Raw genomic sequence first — 27,105 nt, 5'->3', positions numbered from 1 at the left:
TTTTCTTTTTGCAGGTAGGTGCCAGAGTTTGACTATTACATGCTTTATAAATATGTTCTTTTTTTCCCTGTACTGCATAGCTCCAGTCTTGCAGCTGATGTAGGGGTGTGATCAAGCAGGGATCTGTACAGTGAAAAAGTTCTTCATGGTATCAGTTGTGGGATCAAACCATAGATTTTGAATTGTCAAGTACAGGTGTGCCACACTAAGAAGTTATATCCTGTCCTGTTATTCAAACATTCGTGTGTTTGAATTCAGAACAATGGAAAGCTGGAATACTTTGGCTGAATTGCCTTCAAGATGGTTACAGATGCAAGATCTTCTCCGTGTTTCCTTACATCAGGAAATTGCATGTCTTTCTTTTCTAGATTTGAACGTATTCATACAAAGAAAGGGAACTACAGTAAGTCGCTGGTTTCAAACCAGGAAGAGGTAGATGATTTAGCAACCTTGGAGGTACTGGATGAGGTAAGAACCTCCTTTTTCATGTTTTCCTGAAGAGGGGTAATCACGTATTAAAACACAATGGTGTGCTGTTGCTTTTCAAGTTCAGCTTTGTTGTCACAATTCAATTGTGTAAGTGTACAATGGCATTTTACCAGTTTATGCCAAATATTTTAGATGAGATTTGCTGTGTCAGGAATGATTCCAACTCAAAGCTAAAACACCCTCTGCAGTTACAGCCTTAGACCGAGCAGTATTGTAGCACCATTTGCTTAATAGGATTTATATAGCGGGATTTTACAGAATCACAGAATCATATAGGTTGGAAAAGACCTTTAAGATCATCAAGTCCAACCATAAACCTAACACTACCAAGACCACCACTACACCATGTCCCTAAGCACCTCATCCAAACGTCCTTTAAATACCTCCAGGGATGGCGACTCAACCACTTCCCTGGGCAGCCTGTTCCAATGCTTGATAACCCTTTCAGTGAAGTAAAATTTCCTAATATCCAGTCTAAACCTCCCCTGGTGCAACTTGAGGCCATTTCATCTCGTCCTATCACTTCTTACCTGGGAGAAGAGACTGACCCCCACCTCTCTACAACCTCCTTTCAGGTAGTTGTAGAGAGCGATAAGGTCTCCCCTCAGCCTCCTTTTCTCCAGGCTAAACAGTCCCAGTTCCCTCAGCCGCTCCTCATCAGACTTCTGCTCCAGACCCTTCACCAGCTTCGTTGCTCTTCTCTGGACACGCTCCAGCACCTCAATGTCCCTCTTGTAGTGGGGGACCCAAAACTGAACACAGTATTCGAGGTGCGGCCTCACCAGTGCCAAGTACAGGGCACGATCACTTCCCTCGTCCTGCTGGCCACGCTATTTCTGATACAAGCCAGGATGCCATTGGCTTTCTTGGCCACCTGGGCACACTGCTGGCTCATATTCAGGCGGCTGTCAACCAACACCCCCAGGTCTTTTTCTGCCAGGCAGCTTTCCAGCCACTCTTCCCCAAGCCTGTAGCGTTGCATGGGGTTGCTGTGGCCCAAGTGCAGGACCTTGCACTTGGCCTTGTTAAATCTCATACAATTGACCTCAGCCCATCGATCCAGCCTGTCCAGCTCCCTCTGCAGAGCCTTCCTCCCCTCAAGCAGATGAACACTCCCACACAACTTGGTGTCATCTGCAAACTTACTGAGGGTGCACTCGATCCCTTCGTCCAGATCATTGATAAAGATATTAAACAGAACTGGCCGCAACACAGAGCCCTGGGGAACACCACTTGTGACCAGCCGCCAACTGGCTTTAACTCCATTCACCACCACTCTCTGGGCCCGGCCATCCAGCCAGTTCTTTACCCAGCGAAGAGTACACCCGTCCAAGCCATGAGCAGCCAGTTTCTCCAGGAGAATGCTGTGGGAAACCGTGTCAAAGGCTTTACTGAAGTCTAGATAGACAACATCCACAGCCTTCCCCTCATCTACTAGGTGGGTCACCTTGTCGTAGAAGGAGATCAGGTTGGTCAAGCAGGACCTGCCTTTCCTGAACCCATGCTGGCTGGGCTTGATCCCTTGATTATCCTCTACATGCTGTGTGATAGCACTCAGGATGATCTGCTCCAGCAGCTTCCCCGGCACCGAGGTCAGGCTGACAGGCCTGTAGTTCCCCGGGTCCTCCTTTCGGCCCTTCTTGAAGATGGGTGTCACATTTGCTAATCTCCAGTCAGCAGGGACCTCCCCAGTTAGCCAGGACTGCTGGTAAATGATAGAAAGGGGCTTGGTGAGCACATCTGCCAGTTCCTTCAGTACTCTCGGGTGGATCTCATCAGGCCCCATAGACTTGTGAGTGTCTAAGTGGTGCAGCAGGTCACTAACCATTTCCCCCTGGATTATGGGGGCTCCATTCTGGTCCCCATCCTTGTCTTCCAACTCCAGGAGCTGCGTACCCAGAGAACAATTGGCCCTGCTGTTAAAGACTGAGGCAAAGAAGGCATTAAGTACCTCAGCCTTTTCCTCATCCTTGGTCACTGTGTTCCCTCCCCCATCTGCTAGGGGCTGGAGATTCTCCTTAGCTCTCCTTTTGCTGCTAATGTATTTGAAGAAGTGTTTTTTGTTGTCTTTTACAGCAGCAGCCAGATTGAGCTCTAGCTCAGCTTTGGCCCTTCTAATTTTCTCCCTGCACAGCCTTGCTACACCTTTGTAGTCCTCCTGAGTTGCCTGCCCCTTCTTCCGGAGGTCATAGACTCTCCTCTTTTTCCTGAGTTCGAGCCAGAGCTCTCTAGTCAGCCAGGCCCGTCTTCTTCCCTGCTGGCTCATCTTTCGGCACCTGGGGACAGCCCGCTCTTGTGCCTTTAGGACTTCTCCTTAAAGAATGTCCAGCCTTCCTGGACTCCTTTGCCCTTTAGGGCTGCCTCCCAGGGGACTCTCTCGACCAGTCTCCTAAACAGGCCAAAGTCCGCCCTCCGGAAGTCTAAGGTGGCAGTTTTGCTGACCCCCCTTGCCGCTTCTCCACGTATCAAAAACTATCATTTCGTGATCACTCTGCCCAAGACAGCCTCCAACCATCACATGGCTCACAAGTCCTTCTCTGTTCGTGAACAAGAGGTCCAGCGGGCACCTTCCCTCGTTGGCTCCCTCACCAGCTGTGTCAGGAAGTTATCTGCCATGCACTCCAGGAACCTCCTAGACTCTTTCTTCTCTGCTGTATTGTATTTCCAGCAGACATCCAGCAGGTTGAAGTCCCCCAGAAGAACAAGGGCTAGTGATCGTGACGCTTCTCCCAGCTGCTTATAGAATAGTTCATCTGTCTCCTCATCCTGGTTGGGTGGTCTGTAACAGACTCCCACCACAATATCTGCCTTGTTGGCCTTCCCCCTGATTCTTATCCATAGACACTCCACCCTATCATCACCATCATCAAGCTCTAAGCTATCCAGACTCTCCCTGACATATAGGGCTACCCCACCACCTCTCCTGCCTCGCCTATCCCTCCTGAAGAGTTTATAGCCATCCATCGCCGCGCTCCAGCTGTGCGAGTCGTCCCACCACGTTTCCGTGATGGCCACCATATCATAGTTTTCCTGATGTACAATGGCTTCCAACTCCTCCTGCTTGTTGCCCATGCTGCGTGCATTGGTGTAAAGGCACTTCAGCTGGGCTGTCACCCGTGTTTAGAACACCCCTTCATAGAACACCCCTTGTGTGCTTTGAGGCGTTTCACTGGCATTTCCCTCTTGGCTCCTATTGCCTCAGTATCCCCTAGCTCAACTCTGTTCGACTTCAGCTGTGCCCCAGCGTACCCCGCACATCTCGGAGACATAGGCCGAGTGTCCTCACTGGCACCCGCTCCCTCTAACCGTGGCACGTCGTCCCTCAGCTTCCCTCGGGCAAGCCTGATATTACTCCCCTTCCCCTTCGGGTCTAGTTTAAAGCTCTGTCGATGAGCCCCACAAGTTCCTGAGCAAAGATTCTCTTTCCCCTTTGAGAAAGATGAATCCCATCAGACGCCAGCAAACCCGGTGCTGTGTAGGCCATCCCGTTGTCAAACTACTTCTTACTACAGCTTACTGTCTTACTACAGCTAAATATCTAGTTTGCAATGATGCGTTAACCTGAAATTGGTCCATGTTCAAGAACAAGCACCTTCTCTCCCCTGTTGCTTGGACATCTAGAGTTGTCTTAAATTGGCTTACCATACTCTCCTAGGCTGGGTTCCTACTGACTTCGGTGTGGAGATGCATTGAGATCAATTTATGTCAGCTGAGGCTCTGATCTGTCAATGCCTTCTGGTGAGCTTTTGACAAAATTACTGATACAAATCTCACTGGTTTGTCAAAGTTTGAAATGAGTCCACTAGGAGCAGGGGAACATGCATAAGGGAGGAGGGAATTCTGTTGCTTTTATGCTTTAAGCTTCAAAAACAGAAGAATCAGGCTACAGCACATTATCTGCAGGTCTTAGAGGCCATCAGTGGTTGTAAACAAACTGTCATTCTTCCTCTACCGGGCTGTGCATAAGACTATAATTCACATTCTCTTATCTGTAAAACAACCCTGGTATATTGTATCTTCGTCAGTCCGGAATACTCAGTGTGGCTCTTGAGCTGGTAAACTATATAATGCTAACAGCCCACAGAATATCTTTCATCATCCAAGAGCTTGGTTTAGTAGCTTAATGTTTAGTTAATACTAATTGAGCTAATCCAGACTTCATCTACTGCACAAAGCTCAGATTTAAGCATTTTTTAAATATTGGGAATAGCCATATGCTAGCAAGAGTGGTTTTTTATCTTTTGCTGTGAAGCATATAAACAATCTGAGCTAAAGAGAAGACACACAAAAATTACTTCCAGACGAGCTGGAAGTATATCCCATCTCCTCAGAGGTGAACCATTCTCAGGAATGTCCTCAGGAAGCCTCCATCTAAAGGCATCATTTGACTATGTGTTATTTTACTAAATCAAATTCAGTTTAAAACCCCTTTCATATATGAATGACAGCTTCTCAGAACTGTCTCCTTTCTTCCATTCAAACTTTTCTTCCTGTTTAGATAGCCCCATCAGAAGAGCAAAACAGGAGACCTTCTATCGGTGCAAGAAATAATTCCAAAAAGGGCAGAAGTTCCCCTAAAAAATTCTGTCAATGTGAATCTGGTTATGGCCAAAAGCAAGGTAGCATTCAAAACCAAAAAGGGAAGAGTTTATCAAGGCAACAGAAAAACAAAGCTTTCTCTTTATGTTTTCCTGTGAAGGAAATGTAACCTCTTCAGCTGTTGAGAATTCAGGTTTTAAGTGCATGAACCAGAACACAGTGCACAACACTGTGAAGAGATGGATGTGGAGGGAAAACAATTCCTTCTGTAGTCCTCTGCTGCTGGTTGTTCTGTTCCAGTGGGAATAGGGCCTAAATATTTTCACATGTACCTCAGAATAGTCACAAGGCTGGTTTGAATTTCTTCATCCAGCTCTATGTCCTGTTTTGATTGGAAACCTAACCAGGCACTTTACATACCCAGCTCTGTATGCAGAAGCAGCTGAGGGAAATTATGTCAAGCAACGGGTATGCCACTAATGGGTCCTTCTTTTTACTTGGTTCAGGGACAACTGGCTCTGCAGCAGCAATAAAGAATCACAGCAGAGACTAGTTGCTAATATAGAAAGAGGCCTGATTGTTTACATTAATAGGATCCAAACAGTTGAACATCTGTGTCTTGTCATAACTGAGAGTAATGTTAGAGCGGCTGTAACGGCAGTTATGAATTCAAGCATATGGCTCTTGCTTGATGCTGTAGTGTTAGAAATGAAGCTGTGTGTTAGAAATGAAGACAAGACTGTCTCATGGAAACCTTTGATTAATTGAATTTAAACAGTACTTATTAACTCATTTTTCTACAGCCACTTGGGGATCTGTAAGTATATATTGTTCAAAGTGAGTTTGGACACAAGAAATTAGCAATGCCAGTGTGTTTGAAAGTGTTACTCACTTTTGATCATGATCAGTTGTATTCCTGACTATTAATACCTTCCCTCTCTATCCTCACTCATTGTAACTACATAAATATTTTATACATTTTCCTAATATTCTTTTTTTCCCCATGTGATTCAATGTTCCTATTCTTCCTCCATCAGAATACAGTAACAGAGCAGTTGCAGAAGGGTTACGCCAAGGATCAGATCTACACATACGTTGGGGACATTCTCATCGCTGTCAATCCATTTCGGAACATAGATATTTATTCTTCACAGGTGTGAAAATCTAGGTTTGGTTCTCTTAAACTAGCACCGATTTCCATTAAAATAGGAATATTTGTGTAAGACCATTCTTGAGATTTACTTCCATTCACTTTGAAAAACAGAATTACCAATACAGTTGTCCCTTCAAGTGCATGTTGACACACATCCTTATCCTGTGATGAATTTCAGCACAGAAATGAGAAACTCCAAAAAATATAATTTCTGGTATCTTTATGTCTATAGTGTAGATCATGTCTATATCATGTCTAAAGTGCAAACAGCTATATCTAAGCAAGTCATCCATTTTAATCAATGGATAGAAATAGGATTTTTAAGGTTATTGTTCTTCTAGTGACTTTCAATGTGCATTCTAGGATGAGATAAATTGTGCTAAACTTCATGAGATTTGTTGACTAGAACCCCACGGAGTGTAAAGGCGCTAGCTGCCCATAGCAGCTAGTCCAGAAGTAGTCTCTGTACAGATAAGTGCATTCATTCAGATGAATCTTACCCCTCTTTGTGGGAGGGAGCACTCCTTCTCCTCCAGTTCCCATGGAGAACTTCTGTGAATGGCAGGAGGTAGGAGCTGGGGGTATTTCCTCCCAATTGATCAGACAGTTCACAAAGCAACCCTGTAACATTTTAACTTTTGTGAATTTGCCTCCCCTTTATACAAAAGGGAACAGATATGAAAGTCTAGTCATAAGAGAATTTGGCATTATTAATTATCAGATACTACAGGTACAGAAAAAATCTTAAGTTTTGACATCGATATCATGCAGAAGTACTAAGAGGACGTGAAGTACAAATAAAATGAAATTATAAGTTGGTCCTTGATGTCTGGCAACATTAAATTTTCCTCTAATAATTTGAGTTTCATAGCATCATCAGGGCTGACATCATACAAAATTGTGCTTCATCTTTTTTTTAGCAGTTCTTATAGTATGAAGTACACATAGATTCATGGTATAGTAAGCGCAGCAACTGCTCACTCAGAAAACATCGCTGCTGGTAACCTCAGCATGCTGTACACTCATCTGAAAATAAAACTAAACTCTGGTAAAAAAAAAGTTGTTAAGAGACACTGATAATGTTTTCATTTTTCTTACACTTAGCATTCCAAACTGTATATTGGAGCCAAACGGACTGCCAACCCTCCTCATATTTTTGCTGTTGCTGACATAGGTTATCAGTCCATGGTGACATACAACTCCGATCAGGTAAAGATGAGGCGTCTTAATTACATTCTTTGCTAGGCTGAGAGATGTGTAATGAGCTCAGAGTCACGCTCTTGTTCTCTGCAGTGTATCGTTATTTCTGGAGAAAGCGGAGCCGGCAAGACGCAAAGTGCCCATCTTCTGGTTCAGCAGCTCACTGTCCTGGGCAAGGTATGTTTCAAAGGGGATGCCTCTGTAAGACAGGTATATCTTAGGCCTGATTGACTGAACCTAGGGGGGCAAGACTGTAATACATTTTCCAAAGAACTTCTGTAAGGTCAGATTGGAACATGATGCTGATCTATCTACACCTTCCTCCCTCCTGAACTAGGGTCACTTGAAAATATTTTGGGGATTCCGCAGGGAAGTACCCACTGCAGTGAGGGCTGTGATTTAGTCTGTCCCTTGTTTAATTGAGTGTTTTCAAGTCACCCAAACTGTACTAAATAAAATACTCTTCTAGCTTTTCACCTCCTTCCACAACCTGATTGCTGTCAGTGGGACATGGTCATTCTGGGAAGTGACCACCGTAATTGTCTAAATAAAATGCCATTTTTGCATGTCCCAGGTGAGATGCAAGCAAACTGATCTATTGGTATGGTGCAGCGCAGCAGTAAGCAGATGCTCACAAGGATCCTAAAAGCAGGCCGGCCATCTCAGAGTGCTGGACCACAGAAACTGATTAATTCTGGTGTTGTTATCATTATGTGTGTTACCTCTTCCAGCCAGCCATTAGTTCTGCAGATTGCTATATTCCAACAGGTTTTATGATATATACATGCCTTTCTTTCCATACGATTCACATGGGAATGGCTGCCCTGATGATGTCACAATACCAACTAGAAGAGGAAAGAAACACTTAAGAATTAATGTATTTGAATGATTACTGATAATTTTAAGCAATATCTTTTTCATATCCAGGCTAATAACAGGACTCTACAGGAGAAGATCCTCCAGGTGAATAACCTTGTAGAAGCATTTGGGAATGCAGGAACCATCATCAATGATAACTCGAGCAGATTTGGAAAATACTTGGAAATGAAATTCACTTGTGGTGGCACTGTAGTAGGAGCTCAGATTTCAGAGTATCTCCTTGAAAAGTCCAGAGTTGTCCACCAGGCAGTGTAAGTATAAAAATTATATTTGACCTAATTTGGGGGTTACAGAGTAGGCCTACAATGCAGGAAATTATCTTGGATCAAAACAGAAAGATGAATAAGGTACTAGGATTTTTTCTTATGAATGATACATGAATAGCTTATAAATCTGTAGCTGAAAACTACTCCTGATTTTTTTTTCATTGCCTCCTGCGTTATTCAAACGAATCTCATAAAAATGCATATGTGATATATAAACTGTATCAGAATGTGTAAAGAATTAAAAACTTTCTAATAGTTCAGTTATAAATGTCTTTGTGGAAGTTTGAAGTTTTGTGTTAAGTATATCACTTGGATTTAATTCCACAACGTTTCCTCTAGTATTGTAGCTTGTTTGTTTGTTTGCAAAGTGCTCATTTTCCATTTGGGAGCATCTAGTAGGATTTGGTTATAAAGGGTTATGGACCAAATGTAGAACAGATACATCTCTGTCGTGTGTATCTCATAATATAAAATGACAGAAAAAATAAATGGCATTTCCAATTAATTTAAATTATTGACATGTATTTTCTATCCTAATATATAGCACAGCCAGATAAAAAATATTTTGGCAACTCTATTTCTGCCATAATAACAATAGCAAAAACAGAGTTTGAGATGAGGAATGTTGTCACTGATTTAAATTTTTCCCCTTGCTGATCTCTTACTCATTTTTACTCTTTTTGTAGTTCTGCGTGACCTTGTTGCCTGTTGTAGGTTTGTGACATGAAGAACATCTAAGTATCACTTGGAAGGTTTCAATAAACAATTTAAAGTTAGAAGCAATTTTATGAAATGGTGGTTTTTTCCCCAGTTGAACATAAGCACAGAAACTGCTTTTTCAGAATAAACCCAGCTTTTTCCTTAAAATACCACCTTTTTTCATAACTTTTCATGGGTTTGTTCTGTGGCTGTCAGTTTTGTATTTATATTTAGCCACATGCTGAGACAGGAAGTCAGCAAAGCATTTATGTGCCTCCAATGCTATTTAAGTAGGTGTTTAGACATCTGAATTCACAAAACAATGCCATCGACTTGTTTAGCATGAGAGCCACTGTAGGAGGTTAAATTTTGAGGCATGAACTTGCAAGGGCACCTGAAGCTGTTTGTGTTGAGCGTGTTCTCCTCTTCACTGAGGTCTCTGTGCAGCTGGTCCGTACGGCTGTGCCACGGCAGAGAACTGGCATTCAGTACCTGCATTGCAAGGACAGTCTGTTCTGCTCTTCTGGGAGAACTCGACTCCCAAACTCACATGGAGACCTAGGAATGACTTTTTGCAGAAAACCAGTGACTGATTACCCATAAATGGGAGACCCAAGTTCCAGACCCACTTCAAGCCAAGAGATTTTGAACCTACAGGTTCCCCTACCTTTCCAAGAGAATACACAAACCATCAGGACACCGTGAGGTTTCAGAGAGCGTGCAAAGCATGGCTATGCAACCTAATGGTTAAGACACTGAGGGGGAAGATAGGGGATCTGCTCCTACTCCTTAAATTGATCTTGTTTTCTACTACTGACTGTCCACAGTAAAATATGCAAACTAAGTTGGCACTGGACTCTGATCTAGGCACCCCCATGCAGAGAGGAGTGCACTGGGCTCTGATCCTGTTTCACAGAAGCATGTAATGGTGCTCCTGAGACACACGCCTCAGCTCATGCAGAAGCCAGAGGTTTGAACACAATTCCTTTTTGCCATTTCATAGTGACTGACTTGGCCATCTCAGAGTTCAGTGGGGGCTGCAAATTTCCACCTAAGCATTCAGTTCTTCCTCATAAGGTGCACAGGAACCTTGGATGTGCAATAAACCTTCTGGCACCTAACTTTTAGGCAAAGCATGCCAAGTCATAAGGCCCTTTGCTGAAGGTCTGCTTATGTGCTTTCTTAGTTCAGGGCTAAGGACACAGCAAACATACTGGATTCAGTGAGTGTATAGCTCTCCCAGGGTCAGAAGATTTTTTAAAATAACTGGAGGTTAAACAGCCCGTTTAGTGCGGGTGGATGAGCAACATGCAAGATCTCACCCAGCATCTACCATCTACTAATTGCATCAAAGGCAGAGCAGCATTTAGCTGCTTGTAGCACCGAGCAGCCACCCTGACAGCTTCAGAACAAACACATAATGGCACAGAAAGGGTGTTCACTTCACAGGAACTGGTGTAATAAAGCTTCTTTCAGAGTCCTCTGCCAGTTTGCATAAGCCTTGCCCGTTATTAAAATAAGATTTAATAATAGCATGTATGTCATCAGTAAATGTAACATACTTACATTACTAAACCAGTTTGTTGTTTCTGTCGTTTCAGAGGAGAGAAAAATTTCCATATTTTTTATTATATTTATGCTGGTCTGGCAGAAAAGAAAAAACTGGCACATTATAAACTGCCAGAATATAGACCTCCCAGGTAATACAGTTTATTTTTACGTAAATTGATTACTAAGAAATGTGGTGTTGTTGAATTCTCAACCTCATTTACATTCTAACTCTGTATCCATCAACTCTTTCAGATATCTGCAAAACGATCATTTCAGAATAGTGCAAGATTTCATGAACAATAGCTTTTATAAGTCTCAGTTTGAATTAATTGAACAGTGCTTCAAAGTCATAGGTTTTACACTGGAGGTGAGTGCTGATAACCCTTTGGTTTTGGTGAACGTTAATGTCTACCTTAATTAGGAAAAACTTATATAAAGCTTTCAAATAACCTCCCTTGTTATGTCCTTCCTTTAGCAGTAGTGTGTTTATGTTTTAGTATATTGCATGGTCAACTTACTGTTATGTTACCACATTTAAATTTTTAAGGTTCCAAGGCATTGATAAACTAATAAAATGGTATTAGTCAACAAGACTTTGAAATCAGTGAACACAGCACAGCTGAGTAATTGGGAAAAAAAAGGCTTTTGCAAATTAAATGCATAGAAAATGATGTTGTAACTATTTATTAGCCTATAATTTTAGGCCTGTGAATATAAGCGTCATCTCTGTTTTAAGATGAAGTCCATGGTGAGAGTTCTAAAAATTCATTGAGTTGATCTGGGTTTTGATGAACTCAATACTTTTTCACAACTCCAGGGGTAAAGTTGAATGAAGTTTTTACATCCCTTTGGAGTGAATCTCATCACTAAACATTAACTGAATCCATTCTTTCTTTATGATCTCATATCATTGCTCTGCTGGCCATTAAACTGCTCTCCTCAGGCTGTCTTTGGTATAATTAAAATAAAAACAGGCCTCTGGATTTATAAAGTAGGATGCAAGGGAAGACAACCCCATCCTGCACCCTAGTTCTCTCTTCTTAGGAGAAGTGGTGCATCACAGCTGTAGTTTACCGCTGACTTTATCTATCACAAACAATAGTAGGAGTATGATCTGTATAGTGTCTGTGAAATATAGCACTAGTGCTGCAGAATGGATGTATGTTTTTATATCTTTGACAAAACCGCATGTTGTAAGGAGCTCTTCACAGAAAATTACTTCTGTTGAGTATTTCTGGCTTCCCTCAATGTAAATATTTGAATAGCTAGCAGAACATATTTATTCACCTATTCTGTTCCTCTAAACTCATTTTGCATTAAGTCGTAGTAGCAGTGGAGTTCACAGTCTCTTTCTCCTCTACATGCTTATTCACAACTGCACTTAGTAATATCACACCTGTACTATCACATCCTTTCACACCTGTACTTTCACCTTTCCAGAAGCAGCATGGAAGGCTATGAACAGTTCAGCACTGACAGCAATTTTGTCACAGCACCAGAGACCTTGATAAGTCCTAATTTATACCATGAAAAGCAGCAAGTCTGTTTTTGTTCCCGGTTCTTTTGTTCGCTTGGATGGATGGAAACAATAATCCCGATCATCCAAAAGAGACAACCTTCCTTGCATATTGAAGATCCAGTTAGAACTAGGTCACTGGCCGCATTGTGCAGTTCTAGCATGGATCTTAATTTGATTAACTTAGCAGGCCACCGTGAGCTGAATCTGTAAAGACTCATCTACCTGTTGAACCCCCACAGTTTCAGAAGCAGGTTGAGTACCATAGCCAATCTAACTGTGGTTCCATGTGAGCCCCATCCATGTTAGCCTGTCTTACATTCTCCACAGGGTGAATTAGCCTGTCTGAGGCTGTTTGCAAGAGTGAAAGAACAGAGAAGTCTTCTTCTCCCACTGAGGTTCTGATATAGGATACATGTGCAGAGACAATTTATTTTCAGTGAGAAAAAGATACTGTAAGACAATGAGTTCCTTTTCTAAGTTCACTTTTTAGTAATGCAGCCTTAAGCTTTGACATTGATCCCAGTGCACAGAGGAGGTTCTACATAAGCATGTTCCAAGTTTTATTAGCAGAAAATCTTGGACAGAATATCTTCTCCACTCCATTCCAAACTGAGACCTAAACAAGGCTTTATTTCTTTGAAATTTGTTTTTAACTGACTGACAGGCTTTAATAGTAACTACTGTAAGTACTCCCTGTCTTAAAATCACACTGCTTTATTTCAGGCTGCGTGGCAAAATTAATAGGAAAGGACTGCCTGAGGTGAACAATAATCATGCTGTATGATACAGATCAAGCCAGATTTCAAACATGCTGGAAAAGGGCACAAAAATGTCAGCAGCTTTACATACTGTACGGCATAATGGCAGAAGTTAAGCTACCCATTTCTTTGCATTTCATCTGTGTCCCTAAGCTTAAAATGAAAATGATTGCTTAAAACCTAGGTAAACTGTATGCCAATTATCCTTAGCATAATTTTGTAGAGTGAGTTTATCTAGTTTGTCTTGCTGTCACTGGAATAATTAATTTATTAACTGCTAGATTAACTTCTGAAAGTGTTGAAAACAAGATCAAGTATTCTAGAGCAATTAAGGATTTTATCTGACTAAATGATGCCTGACACGGTACCAGCAAACTATTGAATTTTAGGGATAAAATGCTGTGCAATTATGAAAAGTCCATTGTTATAAAATACCAATCAAATTTACAAAACTGCTTCTTTTAAAACTACTATAAAACTTATAAACCTGCTATTTATAAAATACACTATTACTGTATGCCTCAAAATATATAGTATCACAGATTCCTAGCTTAAAATGTAGTCTGCTTTACAGGAACACCTCAGCATTTCTGAGTAGAAAATACCCACAGATCATCAAGTATACTGATAAACATTCACAGTTCAGATGAAAATTCATAGTTCAAATCTAAGTCAAACCTGCAATGAAAGCATTCTTTCATTAATTGCAAATATGATTTTATTTGTCCTATATAAGTACTTGAAATAATTTACTATATATATCACTTCACTGTCCAGACTAATATTAGCCTTTTTCAAGGCAGAATCCCTCTTCAGAACCTACTAAATCATTTGAAATGTAAATATGTTTAAATAAAGTCCATACTAAAGTGCTTTGGTGAGTACACAGTTCCTAACTGACATTTTGAAGGGTAAAGTGCTTTGCCAAATCAGAGAAGTGAGGTCTCCCTCTTCTCCCAGTGAAACTTTTTCTGATGACGTCAAGGGAGCCGTGGCAGACCTATTATTTGGAGTACCTTTGTTTCTGTGATCCCAGAAACATAGCTGAAGATTTGTTTATATTTTTGTTGATCTAGGTATTACATTTTTAGACATGGTTGTGCCTGCAGACACAGTGAAGAGTGGATATAAATAACCTCTGAATACTTCCTGTGTAAGAGGATTATGTTCACCACTGTTTTGTGCTTCCCCTATTCCATGTCAATCCTGTCCTGTCGACAAGTATGGAAGAGAGATTAGGCTAGAGTTTGTTTTGCCCTCTTTGGGTGTCTTACACTTGAAAGACTATGCTGAGTACAGAACAGGGAATAACTGCTGAGAACAGTATTCTTAAAGTAGTGGGCATGTGGCAAACAACAGGAAACAACACACACTCACGTGCCCATCGCACAAACCAAAGTGACAAATCTATCTGGCTATTAAGTATTGTATATTTTTTAATAAACTTTTCAGGAACTTGGAAGTGTGTACAGTGTCCTGGCAGCCATTTTAAACGTGGGTAACATTGAATTTTCTGCAGTGGTGTCTGAACATATGATTGACAAGAGCAACATTTCCAATCCAGTAGCCCTTGAGAATTGTGAGTGTTTTTTCTTGATTTAAGATTGTTTTCCTTTAGCGTTTTGATAGCAAATTTCTTTTATTGCAAGAGAGTTATCAATGAAAACTGTATTCACATGGAAATTTTGCAAGAATAATTAAATGCTGAAGATAGACTAATTCCAAGCCCACCTGAATTCAAATGCAAAAAGAAAAAATTTTCCATGTTATGCACCTTATTTGACTAACCAGTTCACTGGCATTCAGGAAACATGACTAATACTGCAGATGCCTGAAAAGAAAACCTTTGGAATTTTTCCAAGGTTATTTGAACATTTGATGGAGAACCTCATTAACACGTTGAATAGTTTTTTCCCAGTTTCTTTCTCAGATACTCATTACTTGTTCCCCACATGTGCCTGTTGAAATATGGCTCACTAATTCTTTGGAAGGGATACCTTACATTGTAGGCTGCTGGGAGGCAGAGGAGGGAAAGGGGCAAAGATCCTCAAGAAAGTTGCTACTCTTTCTCAGCAGTTGCAGGTGGGGAGATAATCGAGTCTTCACGCTATCTTCTTACATGTTTTCCTGCCATAGATAGAAAAATATTGTGGAACTGGGAAAGAAGCACCCCTTTTTTGGAGCAAAAGGAGGACAGCAGTGGCTTATATGGGTGGATTATAACTGAGAGGGTTATTCATACCTCACAACTTACATACTCCTGACCTAGTCACCTAGCTTCCCTAGCATTGCTCCGTAGACAGTTTGGAGAAATAGCCTCCTTGATAAAGCAATTTAGAACCTAAAGGCCTCTGCTTTGACTCAGTTACTCATTGACTGCGGTGGAAGCTAGGAAGGTTGGTGACTAAATTAGATACTGACAGTTGTTTGGTGTGAACTCCCTCATTAGTCATAGTTCAAGACTTTGATTTGGCCCTTATTCATAATACGTTGCACTTGCAGCTTTGACTGCAAAGGTGCATATTTTTCCTTCCAAAATCTGCCTCTGAGCTACGCCTGTGACCTTCCTTCCTAGGTGCGTCCTTGCTGTGTATTCAGGCAGATGAACTGCAAGAGGCCCTCACCTCTCACTGTGTAGTGACTCGAGGAGAAACAATTATTCGTCCCAACACTGTGGAAAAAGCCACTGACGTCAGAGATGCCATGGCCAAAGCACTGTACGGGCGCCTCTTTAGCTGGATAGTCAATCGCATCAACACTTTACTCAAACCTGACAAACATTTAAGGTAAAAGAAGCTTTTTCCAGAATAAAGAGAGATTTTCTGTGGGAATAATATCATCTACACTAGAGCATTTAGTGTTCTGATCTACTTTTTCTCTGCTACCTTTTTGTTTATGACACCACCATGTTAAAAAAAAGAAGGTTTTATCCTGTTCGTAGTATACAGTGAAAATACAGTAGGTGTGGATAGCACAGGCGTCTGGTGTTTTCCTGTTTGACCTTTACTCATTTAACCCTTTGTAAATTACATACTAACTACTTTTTCCTTTATATTTTCCTATATTTTTCAGGGTCAACTTTTGACTATCATCTGTTGATTACATAGATCAAATTCTGCTCTTATTTGCACTGATGCTGTTGCTTCTGTCGCTGTTGTTATAAGCGTGGTTTCATATATGTGTGAGAGTAGTTTCCAAACACATTTACTGAGGTTAATGTCCACCCTACCCTTAACACAGTGACATTTTAAACACAGAGACAAGAAAGATATTGGGCATGAGGATATAACACATTTTGCAAATTGAAGAAGAAATGATATGGCATGCATTGTAGATCCTATAGTTCAGGGCCCTCTATTGCTCATAGTAGCAGTGAAAAGGAGCAAACTTTTAACTACCTGAAGAGAAATAGCAATAATAAATAGCCTTGGTTTGCAAATCAGGGTTTTCTGGATTTTTTTTTTTTTGAAACATCAGAGGAAAGCCAAGGCTTTCCTAAATCCTAAAATTTGTCTAAACTTTCAAATATTTGGTTACAACAGAGCAGCAATAAACCGAACTTTAATCAGTGAGTGATAGGATAAAATTCATGATAGATGGGGCAGCACTGCTAGCCTGTGCGCCTCTCTCATGTGCCTGTTACAGAGCCCTTTTCAAATTGAATACTTAACTATGCTGGTGAGGAAGGAGAAAGTTCGACCTGCAACGTTCACTATACAAAAAACTTCCCAGAAGTCTGCTTTGGTTTTGTGGTAGTAAAATAATTTGTATTTGCTATTTTTATGTAATTAGCTCTGAGGAGGAACAGGGCAGACAAATTTCAGCAGTGTAGTCACCAAAAATGTAATTTCCAGGCAGATAAAATAGTCACCAAATTCAGGTCAAAATCGACAAATACCTTTGATCCCTCCACAATGAAACATTGCCATTTTTGAGATGGGCTTCACAAAGAGGTTCAAGTGCTATTCATGAGTATCTTGAGGCTGGTTTTTCATATCCAATTTCCTAAACTTCTTATTTAAAAAAATATATTGGTTACAGATAGCCCCTCAAAGGGATTTTATAGATAGAATGTGATCTATTTTTTTAATTTAGCTAGGAAAAGACACTAATGTCAACTTCAGTTTGATACCAAATTGTATCCTCTTAATTTTTTGTTTCAGCAAATAGACACAAATATTAGAGCTATTTTCCAGTTGCAGAAATGACCACGTATCTCTCAGAATGCCTTAGCTAAAATGTCAAACTGAAGTTTCTACTAGTAGTACTTCTCTGGAACTGAATTGGTAATTTAAATTCATACCACACTCCAGTACTTAAAGTAGTTATTTAGATGCATAAAAGGTCTAGCTGTTCATTCTTTTGACTTTCATGTTAAAATAAGCAGTTTTAATTGTTGTGACTAAATAATATGAAGAAATAATATTTAATGACAGCAATCTTTAATTTCAAGATGCTGGTGAGTAAAGCCTGTTTTATTACAAGAGAAACAAAAAGAACTGCATGTTGTTTCTGTACTGTAGTCAGCTTTTTACAATAGAATAATAACTAGCAAATATTAGTTCAAAAATAAAATTGTAAATCCTCTATATGCTTATCAGTTGATTCAGTCGTTATGTCATTCAGTGTATCTGGTCTGCAAATACCTTTGAACTGATGTGCATTTATTGTATTTCAAACAAAAATTGATTGTTATTTTAACAGATATCTGGTTTAGCAAAAATTATCCTGTTTAACTGGCGTACAGATTTGGCCCATTATTTCCTTTTGTGAAATAATAATGAAGCTAGTCAGTGTAAAATAAAGACACAACAATAGAAAGTTTATTTAATCTTTGCAGTGGAAACGATGATGGTTTGAACATTGGAATTCTTGATATCTTTGGCTTTGAGAATTTCAAAAAAAATTCTTTTGAACAACTCTGTATCAACATTGCCAATGAACAAATTCAGTTCTACTTCAATCAACATGTCTTTGCCTGGGAACAGGTATGTGTTGAATATTTTGATAAAGCTTTAATATTGCTGAACATACAAAACCTTGTCTCAAGAAACTACATTGTTCCTTCTCCATAACAGGTTGTAAATTGCAGATTATAACAAATGTTTTCTGAGTATGTATTCTGTGAAGCAGTGCTTGCTATTTGCAAGTAAAATGCCTACATAAAATGCATTAAACTTGAAATTTACGGTATCTATCTAAGCAACATAACACAGTGATAATCAGTTTGATGCGAATGCAATGTTGTTTTCTTGAGGAATAACATGAGTGATGTAATGTATGATTCTACAGTAAAAAAATAAATGAGTGGGAACATAATTTTTAAAGTGCAGTGTTCATAATAGCTTACTAATAAGCTTAATGAACACTGAAATTCCATTATTAAAAACTGAAAATCTCACAATTATTTTGTTCTTATTCAGGAACCAGATCATCTAAGCTTAATAATGATGGATTTAATCTAAATAATTTGATGTAAAGCAGAGAAAAGGAACAGAGTTGTAATTATAAAAGTTTACGAAATTGAAGAGGAGAGTGAAAAACCTCAAAAAAGATCATCTCAACTTTGTAAATAATTCCATGAGAATTAAATTAGCCATCTGTAAATCATTATTCAATATTTTTATTTGAAGAAATAACATGTCCAGGAAAAAAAAAATCAATCTTGCTGAAAATAGAAATATTGCAAAATTCTGTATGAGCAGAACAGTCGACATTCAAATTTTAGGTGAAATAATGCTTTCTTTGTTTTGTTGAATTTATTGGGTTTTATGATACATAGATTAAAGTCCTCCGGAATACTGATTTCAATTATTAGTAGAAAAAAGAGTATTTTGTCAGTGTTAATCACTGTTTGTTTTAAGGATGAGACAGATGCAAGTTTGGAATGAGTCTACGTATGCAGGTGTGTACATGCATGTGTCAGTCTAGAGGTGTGTAAAATGGAATTTTTTTATATGGAACAATGTTTTATCCTGTCTCCAATTATTTTAGGAAATGCTCTCTTGCAGTCTTAGACCTTGTAGTTGTTTTTATAGATTTATGTGGGAGATTCTCAGTCACAAGTATTTCCTTGTCTTTAATGACATCTAGAAGTCAGAGAGAAATTAGCCTGAACTACTGTAATTACTTTTAGGCGTCTTCTTTCCAAAGTGCATAAATTCACACAAAAAGAGCACTTGGCTACTGCTGTTTCTAACAGCTGTAGAAAATAATAAATAGCACAGAAAATATAAATAGCACAGACTGCAGAACCGTTATTTATTCCTGTCAAATCCAGGCACTGACCAGGTCCCATGGACTTGCGTATGTCCACTGGGCTCAAATGTTCCCTAACTTGATCCTCCCCCACCGAGGGTAAGTCTTCCCTGCTCCAGACTTTACCTCTGGTCTCAGGGACCTGGGATTATCAGTCAAGACCGAGGCAAAGGCGGCATCAAGTATCTCAGCCTTTTCCATGTCACCCATGCCCGTTCAGCAGCAGGCCCACATTTTCCCTAGTTGCCTTTTTGCTGCCGATGGACCTGCCTCGGCTTTCCTAACCCTGTCCCTGTACACGCAAATATTGTCTTAATATTCCTTCTCTTTTTTAATTAGACTTGGGTCCTGTTCAGTGTAATCTGCCTTTACTTGTTTCTAGATTTCCTAATACAGAACATTTTGGCCAGACCTATATTAACGCAGAGGTTTGTGGTGCCAGCATCTAGTAGGAACCGTTTGCTCTCCTGCACGTGCCCTGCTGCAGAGAGGTCAGGGTGGTTACCTTGCTACTGAGCAGCTGAGGGGAAAAATGAACTTCTGATTTTGACAACATACAGTTTACCCATTTCTGCCTGTAGGAAATTAGTATGACAATTACAGACCTTCTGGAAGGGGAAGGTGATCTTTATTTACAGAATCTCTGAGTATGTCAGTTTTACCCACTCCCACTCATTCTCTCATAGATTTCATTGACTCACACCCACATAGAAAGCACCAGGATGTGTATGTTCAAGTGGTCTGGCCAGGATCATTTGTGAGCAACACAGAGAATAAGGGACACCAGCTAGCAAGTCTTCATCATGTCTCTTAGGTTCTTCTTGCTGAAATAGTTTTTGGACATGTCTTTTACACCCTTTAGCAATCATCAGTTGTTATGGGGCAGTTCTTTGCCTCAGAACCTTATTTACTTCAGCCTCCGTAATCTTTAGGCAAGGTCATTATCTGGTTTTGCTTGTTTGGAATATATACATCTTTATGCCTACAGTCTGTTTCCTTGGTGGGTTTGTAGGAAAAGGAAAGGCGTATGTGATGTGCTGTAACCTTGCAGTCATCCTCCTGTTGTCAGATTTAGAGGGTGTCCCACTCGCTAGCTGTCTGCGCTGTGTTTTTATGTGAGTGAAGGCCTTCTGGTCTTCATGTAAATAACACTTTCCTCAATTTTATTGCTGTGAACAAATCAAATCATTCAAATCAATTCAAATCATTCAAATCACATCATACAGTCTTCATTCAAATCACAGGCCATTCTTCTAAGACTCTTTCTTCTGGTGCTTATACGCACATTTCCATTCATATTTCATTTATACCAGTCCTAATATTCCTATTACAAGTGTCTACATCCTGCCGGTAATACCAACCAAGTAAGATGTCTACTTTAATTTACATGACACCACTACACCAGATTATATCAAACTTCATTATATTATCTTGTAGCGGTCTCCAAAGATATTACTCTGGCAGTGCAGAATGAGCTATATAGATTAAGTTCGTGCAAGTGTAGGTGTAAATCCACCCCCCCCTCCTCAGAGCCAGGAAATGACAAATGTATTATTCTGCATTACAACCCAATGGCACGGGATGATTTGCAGTATGATTCATAGTCATTATAAGACATCACTTTTCACTTATTTATAACATGGTTTTTCCAGGTTTACATCACAAGAACAGTCTTCGAGAAAGCAGGTGCCTTCAGAATCTTTTCTGTTCACTGTAAGGACTTTCCTGTGTTAACACCAGTAATGTACTTTAATTGTAAATAGAGGTCCTCCCTGCAGACAAACAAGAGAAAGCTATTTGCAGGAAAATATAAAATCTAATTCCTAAATTTTCTATATATGGAAAAAAAGGAAATATTTTCAAAATCATATGACTGAAATTGTTCTTGTTAATGATACAAAGTATCACTTACGTAAAAGCCAAACAATAGGATGACCCCTGCCCTTTGCTGATGCGTCTGCCTGACTTTACACACATGTAAGGGTTTGTGTCTTTAATACTGAAAGACAGGAGTTTAGGAGAAGGCTTGATGCCAGCAGTCACCGAGACCTTTGCGTTGACTTTTCATTAGCCCAAGCTGACTGCCATGCTGATGGAGCTATCCTGTTGCTGGGGGCCCAGGCTAGTATCTCTTCACAGCCCCGTGCAATGCCAGACAGGCATGTTGGATTGCTCTGTGCTAGCTCAGAAATCTCTAATGTGACGCTGCATTGCACCATGTAGATCTACCCAAGGAAGACTGCAGAATTTAATTTCTGTCACACTTCCCTCAAGAGAAGTAAAACTTATAGGTACGTTATTTCTTCATTTCTTTCCCTGTTTTGCCCTGTTCAATTCCATACCACATACAATTAGATTAAATTTGACATATCTAGTGGGAAGTCAAGGCCTAAATCAGTTGGTTATAGTCTAGTTCTCCATTAAGCCATGTCAACCTAATAAATAGTGATTATATACCTAGGGAAGGTGAATAATTTTTTGGCAACTTGAGCAATAAAGCCAAATAGTAAATGAACTCATAAGGCTGAATTGTCCTTTCAGTGTTACAGGTGACATGTTTTTAGCATTGTCAGTGGTTTCTTTTCTGTATCTGAACCTGAAAAACGTTCACAGTTTTGCTTTCCTTGGAAGTGTGACCTACAAAAATATGGCCTCAGAAGTGACAGGAATAGTAGGAAGGAAGAGTGGTACTATCACCACCCGAGGCTCAGGGTGTCTGCTAGAGCAGAGTGTCTGTGTGCCAGTGTGGAGAACTCAAGTCAAAATTAAGGGAATTTATTCTTTATTGTTGACTTAATGTTTGCATTTAAGAATAAAGGCTTTTAGGCCTGAATGCAATCTCCTTTCCCTAATTTAACAGAAAGGCTGAAGTGGGGAGTATAGTTTAAGATAAAGATAGTTTAGATTCCCGGTAGTCAGTGGAGACAAATAGACACATCTCAGTCTCCACTGACTGGGGAGGAAATGTGGGCTCTCAACTTAGTCGCTTCTTTTCTGTGTCTATAGTTAAGTGGAATGAATGCTGGCACAAGCTTTTTTTAGGTTAATATTAAACAAAGCACAAGTTTTGCACCTTCAGTCCTGTCCTTCAAGGTGTTTCCTTTACATGTAAGGTACTGATGTATTCTGTCAGCGCCATGATCTGCAGGTAATATTGTCCAGCAAGACAACCTTCCCATTTCTTTCTCATTTGTGATTCTTCCATAAAAAGTGAAAGGTGTAACGTCAAATACCTAAAACATTTTGGAAAGTGGCAAGTTTACTGTCAGTTGGAAGGATACTACTTTTTGTATTAAATATATGCAATGTTTATTTTACATTCATATGACAATTTAATCTTCTACTTTAAGCTGGAAAAGGTTCATTCTGAATAAGTCTCTGGTGTTCCCATTTAAACCAAAGCATCATCATATCATGTTCTCAGCAAGATGCCATTACTTTTATTAAACATGAAGACCATTTCCAAATGCATTTAATTACTCTTTTGTTATTAAGTGAAACCAGGTTGCACAAGCTAATGTTATCGAGTTTTGATCACAGAAAAGATACCATGCAATACTGAGATGAGATAGGAGTCCAAGTATTAGTGTAACAACTCAGTCATTCCTTTTGACATCCCATGCATAGGAATACTTTCTAGTGGATTATGCTTTAGAATTTCAGCGAGCAGCTGCTATTTTAAGGAGCTTTCTTGTCATAAAACATCATGGGGGATTACAGAATCCTGTAGCTGATTCAGCTTATTAATTAAAATAAGATCTATTTCATTACAGTCTTATGATGTGCATCGTTAAGGCTTTTATCCTTGCTGCTTGTATCCTAATAATATGGTTGAAGACCAGCATTGCATGAGAAAATGTAATATGGTGTCTTATTTCTGAGCCATCTGTCACGCTGCTGCCTGGAAGACTTGGTTATCAGCCGTCCTCCAGGAGCCCATGGGAAGCGACGAGTGAACTCCTTCCATATCCTACGGGGCAGACAGCAGTGTTACCGAAACGGTCAGCGCTGACGCTCATTCAGTTGTCAAGGTGCAGACACAAAAGACCGAACGGTCACGTACGCTGCAGCCTTGGAGGTCAGGCCCCGCGCACTGGCCAGGCAGGGAGCGGAGCAGATGTTGCTGTTACGGTGTAGTAGTACAGCTATTACAAACCTCCTTTCGGTTTCGAGGAGAACTCTTTTATCAGCTCTCTAAACCAGCCTCTCTCACAAGCATTTGAAGTTGGAAAAAGTTAATCATTAGATAGATTGTCTGTGAGAGCTTGCTTGAGGATGTCTGTCACAGAAACACTCTTCTCTGATAGATTCATCCTGAGCAATCTCTTCCCTTTTCCCCCTTGGTAAGTGTACTCTTGACAATCCTAAGCAGTCACTGCTGGTTTCATGAACGTAACATCTGTGTGTCAGTACAGCCTCAGCCCTCAGACCTCAGCCCCTACTCCAGTGTTATCTTTGGGAGATAACACAGACTCATTCCCTTCCTGCCACTAGCTCCTACAGGTATATAATTAAATTCTTGCCTATAACAGTGATACATTTATTACTCTCCTGTCTTGTCCGGCTACTCAGGTCATTGGTTAAAATCAAAAGCAAAACTCCACCTGTCCAATGCTCCAGGGGTGACATGAATGAAGTTAATGTTATGTGTCTGAGATGAGGAGCCGTCATGGGGCTGTAGGAGAGATTCTTACAGCTTACACCCTTGTACGGGCATATAAACTGAGCCATAACCTATCCTTAGAGTGCAGAGTGTCCTGGGAAATTAGATCAATCTGGATACTGGAAGGGTTTAGGTATATAACCTGTGTTCTCTTTCAAGTGGATCAGCAGATTTCTTTATTTGGGCCTGTATTTCCAGGACAGTGTTACTGATGTTATTCATTTTGCTGTTCCTCTCTGGTTTAGAGATTGAGAGGTATGAAATCTAATAACGTGTGCTTTTCTGTGGTATATGGCAGTTAACTCCTTTTTGAAATGCTCAATATATTGCCTTCTTCACTCATTCAAGCTCAAGTAAATGACACATAAGGAGAGGTCTTTCAGGTTTAGAGGTCTTTGAACTCATTAATATTAGCCATCATTCACGTTTATGACACTCTTCTCACAATGAATTCGGAATGGCACAACTGTGACGTTAACACCATACATTAATACAACACTTTTATAAAGTCCTATCCTTTGGAAGAGGGATGATTTTTAAAGTAGATCAAAAGGCTTAATTGTGTATTTCATAGTATAGCCTGCGTGAGACTGAAGGCAACCCTGGTATATATGGAAGCACTGTGCAGTGGATAACTGCTATTGCATTGTGTAATGCAGGCGAAATATTGGGGGGGGGAGGCTGTCCCTAAAGCAGCCTTCTCTTGGTAAATCTACGACTGTCCTCTGCCTTGCTGAAGGATTAAAGAAAGTCGTTCTTGTATTCTTCAGCTATAATTTAAATTATTTTCAAGATAAAACCATCGCAACACACTGTGGACACAGCGTTTGTTATCAGGTTTGTCTCAGTCTGGTAGGAATCCAAAGATATTTGCAGTCTTCAGCAGAAAAAAAAAAAACACAAAAAACCCCACCAGCTTTTCTGTTGTTTTTTAATCTTGCTGAATACCTTTCTCTAGTTCCTTAAAAGGAGTGAAAATGTTGTAGAGGCCAACCTGAGACAATTTATTTAATTTTTAGAAAGTATGTACACCATTCTTTCATTATTAGAAAGTGTGTGCACCATTCTTGTCCACATAAGAACTTTTCCAGGTGTTTGAGGAGGGGGATCAAACAAGTGAGGCCTCTGTAATCTGTAGTCACTTTTGTAAATCTTGGCCACTGTACATCACGTAGATCTGAGCAATGAATTGGGAATGTAAATGTATCTCTAAATGATTAAGAAATATTTTTTACATTGCCGACCAGGGAAGTAAATAGACACTGTCTCCATCTGCAAACACTATATTTTATCTTCTTCAACTCTGTTTCTTTAATTCTTGCATATTAAAGCATTGGAAAGCATCTTACTTTACCAAATATGCCATAGGAAGCACTTACATACCCAAAGGCAAATTAAAATCTATAGCCTGAGAGTGTGATACATCCAACTGACATTTGTTGCTGCAAAACCTTGATGTCTTTAGTCCCAGGGCATACTTTTTCAATGTAGTTTTAATTTGCTACAATTGAAAGTTTGTGAATTATTTTCTGAAGTGGTTCTGTATACATAGACAAAACATGCCTTCTGTTGCTTGTTACAGAATGAATATCTATATGAAGGTGTTGATGCAAGAGTTATAGAATATGAGGACAACAGGCCCCTCTTAGATATGTTCCTGCAGAAACCAATGGGTTTATTGTCCCTGCTGGATGAGGAAAGTCGATTCCCACAAGCAACAGATCAGACACTTGTAGGTAAGTATATGGTTTATTTCACAGTTTTGCAGGACGTCTCCCTGTTAGATTTCTGTTTGGCGTGTCCAGTTTAGGCTATATGCTACTTATGTTTTTAGTGAGCCCACATTCCAGTGTCACAGTATGTTTGAGGGAGGCATGCATGCAGGGATGGATGTGTCTTTGAAGTTGATACAGAAACATCAAGAGTACAAACGAACCTAAGCTGCTGATCCAGGTTTTGAAATCTCCTGTCTTCAGGAATTTTTAGCTGCAGGGCTTGAAAGGTAAAGATCAAACTGAGTTAAAACTCTAGGTTCATATGCCAAGAACACTGTTTTCAAAGTTGAGTCATGTCCAGCTCTGAGATTTTTGATGAACCGTATCTGAACAAGAATTTTAGTACTTTTTAAGGGTAATGGCTGCAAACCTGGTTCAGTGCCTTTCAGCAAATTATGCTTCCTGTTTTTTTCTATTCAGAAATTAAAATTAAAATACCTAAATATGTTGTAATTCAGATCCTGAATATTTCAGTGCTGCTAGGTAGTTGCAGTTACAGTTGATTTAGTTATTTCAGTGGGGTTTCTGTGCAGATAAATCCTCGGTTTACTCATTTTTTATGTGCAAAGTGTCAGATGAGAGTTTTGACCAACACCCAATCACAAAACCTAATAACAACCGGTAATGGTGCCCATGCTAAAGCAATTATATGAGCTTCTTGTCTTTCTAGCCTCATACTTTTTAGTCTACAGTACAGAGGCCCTCAATCAATTGGTAAATGTTTCCTCACAATTCCCCAAGGAATCCTTAGGAAGGATTACTACATTGTTTCATATATGAAGATCAAAAGCTTAGAAAGGCAAGCGATTTTCTGAGGTCACACAGAAAAAAATTGGTACAAAGTAAGTAACTGATCCAAGAGCTCCCATATTCTCTATCCAGTGCCTTTTTGTTACAAGACCGTTATGGTATCTTTGTCCTTAAAAACATCAGAGTCTGTTTTGTGCCTCTGCATTGTCTGAGAAGTCAGACAATATCCTTACAGGGATACAGCTTCAGAAGACAATTATTGTACAGTAACTCCAGTAAGATAACTATGTGTTTCCTTTCAGAAAAATTTGAAGATAACTTGAAGTCAAAATATTTTTGGAGACCCAAAAGAGTAGATCTAACCTTTGGGATTTATCATTATGCAGGAAAGGTAAGAGACCTAATGATATTAGTTGGAGATTGTGGAATGGTAGGGCTGGAAGGAAATAGAAGAGGTCAGCTGGGTTGGTTCTCAACCTTCATCTATTCAGGCCTCACATGGAAATGTTGGCAGTGCCTTACACATCAAAAGTAAATTGAAAAGTTATTTTCCCTCATAAAAAAAGCAATAGCAGGAGTGTATTTTTCTTAAATGTCACCAGGTAA

The 27,105-nt window shown here is 39.9% G+C and overlaps 1 protein-coding gene across 2 annotated transcripts in view; it reads left to right on the top strand.

The window, feature by feature from the left end:
• The window catches only part of MYO3A (myosin IIIA), a 117,581-nt gene that overhangs the window by 55,581 nt on the left and 34,895 nt on the right, over positions 1-27,105 (top strand). For both annotated transcript variants that reach the window (XM_075495516.1, XM_075495515.1), the window contains exons 9-20: positions 369-468; positions 6,066-6,182; positions 7,286-7,390; positions 7,475-7,558; positions 8,309-8,511; positions 10,827-10,925; positions 11,029-11,143; positions 14,506-14,632; positions 15,629-15,839; positions 17,894-18,041; positions 25,557-25,710; positions 26,802-26,890. In XM_075495516.1, the coding sequence (XP_075351631.1) occupies positions 369-468; positions 6,066-6,182; positions 7,286-7,390; positions 7,475-7,558; positions 8,309-8,511; positions 10,827-10,925; positions 11,029-11,143; positions 14,506-14,632; positions 15,629-15,839; positions 17,894-18,041; positions 25,557-25,710; positions 26,802-26,890 (1,552 nt within the window). The remainder of the gene's footprint in view (positions 1-368; positions 469-6,065; positions 6,183-7,285; positions 7,391-7,474; positions 7,559-8,308; positions 8,512-10,826; positions 10,926-11,028; positions 11,144-14,505; positions 14,633-15,628; positions 15,840-17,893; positions 18,042-25,556; positions 25,711-26,801; positions 26,891-27,105) is intronic.

Source organism: Mycteria americana, chromosome 2 (assembly GCF_035582795.1).
Source record: "Mycteria americana isolate JAX WOST 10 ecotype Jacksonville Zoo and Gardens chromosome 2, USCA_MyAme_1.0, whole genome shotgun sequence".
In the NCBI taxonomy this organism is placed as follows: Eukaryota; Metazoa; Chordata; class Aves; order Ciconiiformes; family Ciconiidae; genus Mycteria; species Mycteria americana.
Note: the sequence above shows the minus strand (reverse complement) of the source record. Positions and strands in the feature narration are given on the sequence as shown.